The sequence below is a fragment of the Coffea arabica genome, chromosome 3c (assembly GCF_036785885.1).
Source record: "Coffea arabica cultivar ET-39 chromosome 3c, Coffea Arabica ET-39 HiFi, whole genome shotgun sequence".
Lineage (NCBI taxonomy): Eukaryota > Viridiplantae > Streptophyta > Magnoliopsida > Gentianales > Rubiaceae > Coffea > Coffea arabica.
The window spans coordinates 29,283,714-29,289,994 of NC_092314.1; the positions used below are offsets into that span (position 1 = coordinate 29,283,714).

At 41.5% G+C, this 6,281-nt stretch overlaps 1 protein-coding gene across 1 annotated transcript; it reads left to right on the forward strand.

Annotated features, from left to right (window-relative positions):
• The first annotated feature begins 1,239 nt into the window (after nt 1-1,239).
• On the forward strand, nt 1,240-5,894 carry LOC113735782 (uncharacterized). The gene is made up of 9 exons (XM_027262768.2): nt 1,240-1,475; nt 1,587-1,679; nt 1,779-2,319; nt 2,505-2,523; nt 2,864-3,105; nt 3,193-3,270; nt 3,403-3,747; nt 3,999-5,055; nt 5,488-5,894. Exons 1-9 carry the CDS (start codon nt 1,240-1,242, stop codon nt 5,892-5,894), a joined length of 3,018 nt encoding a protein of 1,005 aa, XP_027118569.2.
• The last annotated feature ends 387 nt before the right edge of the window (nt 5,895-6,281 follow it).

Genomic DNA, 6,281 nt, shown 5'->3' on the forward strand with positions numbered 1-6,281 from the left:
AATTATTTTCTTCATTTATTGATATTCTTATGTTCCCTGTTTTTAATTGCTATAGCCTCATGTACGATTGGTTAGTGCGCAATAATTAATTGTTCATATAGGCTATTTTGCTAAATAGGGGTAACTGAATCCGTAATTGTTCGTTATCTCTGTCTTAGTAGCAACTGACGTAATTGGGTTTATGTCAGGGGAACATACAATCTAGCTTAAACAAACTCTTATAGCATATTTGTTAGTTAGGATTGGGCATTTCTAATTATTACTGCAAGTTAGAAATTAAATCCTACGGTCGTACCTAGGGTTGTTTTTAGGTTAGGGAAATATCTAACGGTCGTACCTTAGCTATCGATAAATTAAGGAAGGGTTGGTTGTTTATCGCGTGCATGACAATTATAACCAATCTATTAATAAATGTTGGAATTATCTATGAATCGATGATTAGTGCATGAACCATTTCTGAAGTGTACCCTTGGCTAGAGTTTCTCTTAATTATTTCTTTTAATTAATTATTTTCTGCATTTAATTTGTTTAATTGGCATCTAATCCCAAAATCCCCCATTAATCTTGACTTGAAAAGAAATAAATTTCTCTCCAGTCTCTGAGGAAATGACCCTGCTTACCACTGTCTACTAGTTAGTGAATTCAGTTAAATAATTAATTCAGGTATATTGGACTAAGCAAACTCTTCGGGAACAGGGTGAATCAAGTAACCCATTGCACACCTAAACTCCCTGCTCTAGTACTAGAATTGATTATTTACTGTTTTAGGTGGCAGTTAGGTTTTATTTATTAATATTGCACAGGCTCGACACCTGTCAATTTTTGGCACTGTTGCCCGGGAACTGGCGTTTGAAATATTTATTTCTTTTTTAGTTCAGTTTTTTTTCTTTTTCTTGGTATTTTTGCTAGTTTATGTCCCGTTCTTCTCGCACAAGTAAATTGATATACGATCTTGAAGTTGAGAAGGCAGTGCGTAGGCGAAGGCAAGAGACCAAGGGATGGAAAGAATGACACTTATCTACTGTAAATGAGTCAGTAGAAGACAAATTTAGCATGGCCAACACCCAAATATTAAGGGAGTTGGCTGCCCCGGAGTTGACTCACTAGCCTTTGTGTATCACATTCCTCACTTTGGCTGAGAATACCGCTTTTGAGCTGAAGTCGGGGTTGATTCATCTCCTACCCTCGTTCCATGGTCTCTCTAGTGAAGAGCCCCACAAACACGTCAAGGAGTTCGAAATGGTTTGCTCTAGCATGAAATCTCCTGGGGTCGCCGAGGAGCAAATTAGACTTAGAGTCTTCCCCTTCTCTCTCAAGGATGTAGCGAAGGATTGGCTATACTATCTACGTGCAAGTAGTATCACCACATGGGCACAATTGAAAAAGAAATTCTTAGAAAAATTCTTCCCCGTATCCCGGGCTACGAGTTTGAGAAAGGAAATATGCAGTATCAAGCAGTATTTTGAGGAGTCCTTGTACGACTATTGGGAAAGATTCAACAAGTTGTGCACTAGATGCCCGCAGCATTAAATTAGTGAACAACTGTTGATCCATTACTTCTATGAAGGGCTCTAGTCAACTGACAGGAGTATCATTGACACTGCGAATGGAGGAGTCCTGGCGAACAAGACACCGAAGGAAGCGTGGGAGCTTATTGAAGCCATGGCAAAGAACTCTCAGTAGTTTGGCTACCGTGAGAGTAACCCCACTCGTAAGGTTAACGAGGTAGAGACCTCATCCATTCAGCAGCAACTGTCAGAGTTGACGTCTGCTGTTAGGCAATTAGCCATGGAAAACACACCGCGAGTGAAAGTATGTGGAATCTACACGAGTATGGACCACTGCACGGACATGTGCCCCCTTTTGCAAGAGGACGGGACGGAACAGGTAAACATGGCCGGAGGTGTGCTCGCGCCCCGCAGGCAGTATGACCCCTACTCCAACACATACAACCCCGATTGGAGAGACCATCCCAATCTCAGTTATGGGAACAGGCCACAAAATTCATTCCCAAATCGTCCACCAGGGTTTCAGCAACCATGGCAACTAAAACCACCTGCATCCTCCAAGGCAGGAAGTTCTCTGGAGGATATTGTCAAGAGTCTGGCTACGACTACCGCCCAGATCCAGCAAGAGACTAGACAGCTCCAGCAAGAGACCAGATTATTAACCTCGAATATGGCTCAGTTCCAGCAGGAGACCAAATCAGACATGAAAGATATGGAGGCTCGAATAAGCCAAATGGCAACTACCATCAATCGTCTGGAGTCCCACGCTCACGAAAAATTGCCATCCCAACCCGAGGTAAATCCCAGGAATGTAAGTGCCACGACACTGAGGAGTGACAAGGAACTCAAGGGACCTAAAGTGAAAAATTCGAAAAGCAAAAGTGAGAAGGAGATAGAAAAAGAAATTGAAGAGGAATGATGCATTCGCGAGGATCCTAAGGCACTATTCACTCCTCCACCCCTTATTAAATCTAACTTACCTCCCTTTTCTTGCAGGTTGGAAAAGGCAACGAAGGTAGAGAAGGAAAAAGAACTTTTGGATGTGTTCCGGAAAGTGGAGATTAACATCCTCTTAATGGATGCAATCAAGCAGATACCTAAGCACGCCAAATTTTTTAAAGATTTGTGCACCCATAAAAAAATGTTAAGGGGTGATGAAAGAGTGACGGTGGGAGAAAATGTGTCAGCTATGCTTTAAAGGAAACTCCCACCAAAGTGCGGAGATCCAGGTATGTTCACAATTCCCTGCAAAATAGAGGGTACCCTAATTAGAAAAGCGATGTTGGACTTAGGGGTATCAATAAATGTAATGCCTAAAACTATTTATGCGTTTCTTAATCTTGGGCCATTTAAAGGCACGGGCATTATAATCCAACTAGCAGACCATACCAATGCTTATCCAGAGGGGTTAGTCGAAGACGTCTTGGTACAGGTAAATGAGTTAGTTTTCCCAACAGATTTTTATGTCCTAGCTATGGGATATGAGAAAGCATTAAACCCGTTACCTATTTTCCTAGGTAGGCCATTTTTAAGCAGTGTTAAGACAAAAATAGATGTGAATGAGAATACTTTGTCGATGGAGTTTGATGGTGAAATTGTAAATTTCAATATCTTTGATGCGATGAAATACCCGGATGAGGCTAACTATGTTTTTGCTCTGAGTGTTATTGAACCCCTTGTATAGGACACATTTGAATTGAATAGGGAGGATGCACTGGCAGTGGCATTGGGCAGACATCTTGAGTTGGGAGCAACTTTTGATGTAGAAATAAGTGATTAGTTATACCATGCAGTTGAAGCATTGCATTCGTTCCCACCAATTTCTCCAAGGTATGAGTTTACTTCTCTCTTTGTACCAGAAATTCTGGCGAAATTGTTGCCTTCTATTGTGCAGGCACCTGAGTTGGAGCTCAAGCCTTTCCCAAAGCACTTGAAGTATGTATTTCTCGGAGACAATAAGACGCTACCAGTCATCATATATGCTCACTTGTCATCAAGGCAAGAAGACAGCCTTATTCGTCTCCTTCGGGATCATAAGAAGGCGATTGGGGGGAGCATAGCAAACATCAAGGGAATTAGCCCCTCCTTATGCACGCATCGGATCTTACTTGAGGATGATGAAAAACCGGTAAGACAAGCGCAACGGAGATTGAACCCACTAATGATAGAAGTGGTAAAGAAGGAAATACTTAAACTCCTGAAAATGGGAATCATCTTTGCCATCTCAGATAATTCTTGGGTGAGCCCAGTGCAAGTAGTCCCGAAAAAGGCGGGAGTAACCGTAAAAGAGAACTAAGAGGGCGAGATGGTTCCGGTGAGAAAACCCACAGAATGGTGTTAGTGTATTGATCACCGGCGTTTGAATGCTGTGGCAAAGAAGGATCACTTCGCTCTCCCTTTTATTGATCAGATGATAGAGAGGTTAGCTATTACTGTTTCCTTGATGGTTTTTCAGGTTATTTCCTAATCGCGATAGCACTGAAAAACCAGGAGAAAACTACATTCACCTGTCCCTTTGGTACTTTTGGCTACCGGAGAATGCTTTTCGGCCTCTGCAATGCTCCAACGACTTTTCAAAGGTACATGGTGAGTATCTTGTCCGAATATGTAAAAAAGATTATTGAGGTGTTCATGGATGATTTTAGTGTGTATGGGGATAGTTTTGATGAATGCTTTGATAACTTAGCCTTGATTTTGAAAAGATGCATAGAGACAAATTTAGTTCTAAATTGGAAAAAATGTCATTTCACGGTGGAGCATGGTATTGTCTTAGGCCATGTAGTGTCGGCTAAGGGAATAGAAGTAGATAAAGCAAAGGTCGATATTATTTCTGCTTTACCTTATCTCATAAGTGTACGGGAAGTGCGTTCCTTTTTGGGTCATGCAGGGTTCTACAGGAGATTTATCAAAGATTTCTCCAAAATTGAAGCGCCTCTGTTCAAACTGTTGCAGAAGGATATAGCATTTGACTTCACCGAGGAATGCAAGGGAGCATTTGACAGATTAAAGGAGTCATTGACATCGCCACCCATTATCCAACCTCCAAACTGGAGCCTCATATTCGAAATTATGTGTGACGCGAGTGACTACGCCGTGGGAGCTATGTTGGGGCAAAGAGTCAGCAGGGCGGCACATGCAATCTACTATGCATCAAAGGCGTTGAATGGAGCTCAGCTCAACTACTCTACAACAGAGAAAGAATTACTAGATATGGTTTTTGCAATAGAAAAATTTAGACCTTATTTGTTAGGTACAAAAGTAACAGTTTTCTCTGATCATGCAACCTTAAGGTACTTGATGACAAAAAATGATGCTAAACCAAGATTCATCAGATGGATCCTGCTCCTTCAAGAGTTCAACTTGGAGATTAAAGATAAAAGTGGGGCAGAGAACCTAGTTGCTGATCACTTGAGTCGCTTACTTGCACATAAGGAGGAGCAACCATTGAGAGAGGCGTTTCCAGAGGAACAACTACTGGCCGTTGATTCGTCTGCACCCTGGTATGCTGATATGGTAAATTTCTTAGTGACTAATCAATTGCCCGCAGGTTGGCCGAAAGCCAGGAGAGATAAGTTAAAGAGTGATGGTAAATACTACATTTGGGACGACCCCTACTTATGGAGACAATGTTCGGATCAAATGCTAAGAAGGTGTGTAAGTGCAGGTGATTTCCATTTCATTTTAAATTTTTGTCATTCGTTTGCTTGTGGAGGGCATTTTGGCCCCAAGCAATCAGCTCGCAAAGTGTTGGAGAGTGACTGGCCCACCCTTTTTAAAGATACATACTTATTTTGCAAATCCTGTGATAGGTGTCAGAGGGTGGGAAATATTTTTCGTAAGGACCAAATGCTTCAAACCCCCATGTTGTTTGTGAAAATTTTTTATGTTTGGAGGATAGATTTTATGGGTCCTTTTCCCTCATTTTTTGGTTTCCTATACATTTTACTTGGGGTTGATTATATCTGTAAATGGGTGGAAGCCAAAGCCACCCATACTAACGATTCTAGAGTGGTTGCAGAATTCTTAAAATCTAATATTTTTGTCTGCTTTGGAATGCCAAGAGCTGTGGTAAGTGATAGGGGGACACATTTTTGTAATAAGACTATCACTGCCCTGTTCCAAAAATACGGCGTGCTCCACAAGGTATCCGCACCGTATCACTCGCAGACAAATGGGCAAGCTGAAGTGTCAAACAGGGAGATCAAATCAATCTTGGAGAAGATGGTGCGCCCAGATAGGAAGGATTGGATTTCAAAGTTAGAAGACGTACTATGGGCATACAGAACCGCGTATATGACGCCAATTGGGATGTCACCGTACAGACTAGTCTTTGGTAAGGCTTGTCATCTTCCCATGGAGTTCGAACACAAGGCGTCTGGGCAATGAAGCAATGCAACATGGACCTGGAAGAAGCGTCAAAGGAAATTGCAGCTACAAGAATTGGAGGAAATTAAGAATGAAGCATATGAAAATGCCACGATCTACAAAGAAAAGAGTAAAATCTTTCATGATCAGCAAGTCTCAAGGAAATCTTTTGTAGTGGGACAAAAAGTCCTCTTATATCACTCAAGGCTTAAACTCTTTCCTGGTAAGTTACGTTCTCGTTGGATTGGTCCATTTTTTGTTTCTAATGTGTTTCATTATGGTGCAGTGGAGATCCAAAGTTTAAAAATGGAAAAGAAGTTCGTGGTGAATAGCCATCGTCTCAAACCTTATTATGAAGGATTCTCTGTTGAAGAAGTAGAAGTTGTACATCTCTAGGATCCACTTTAT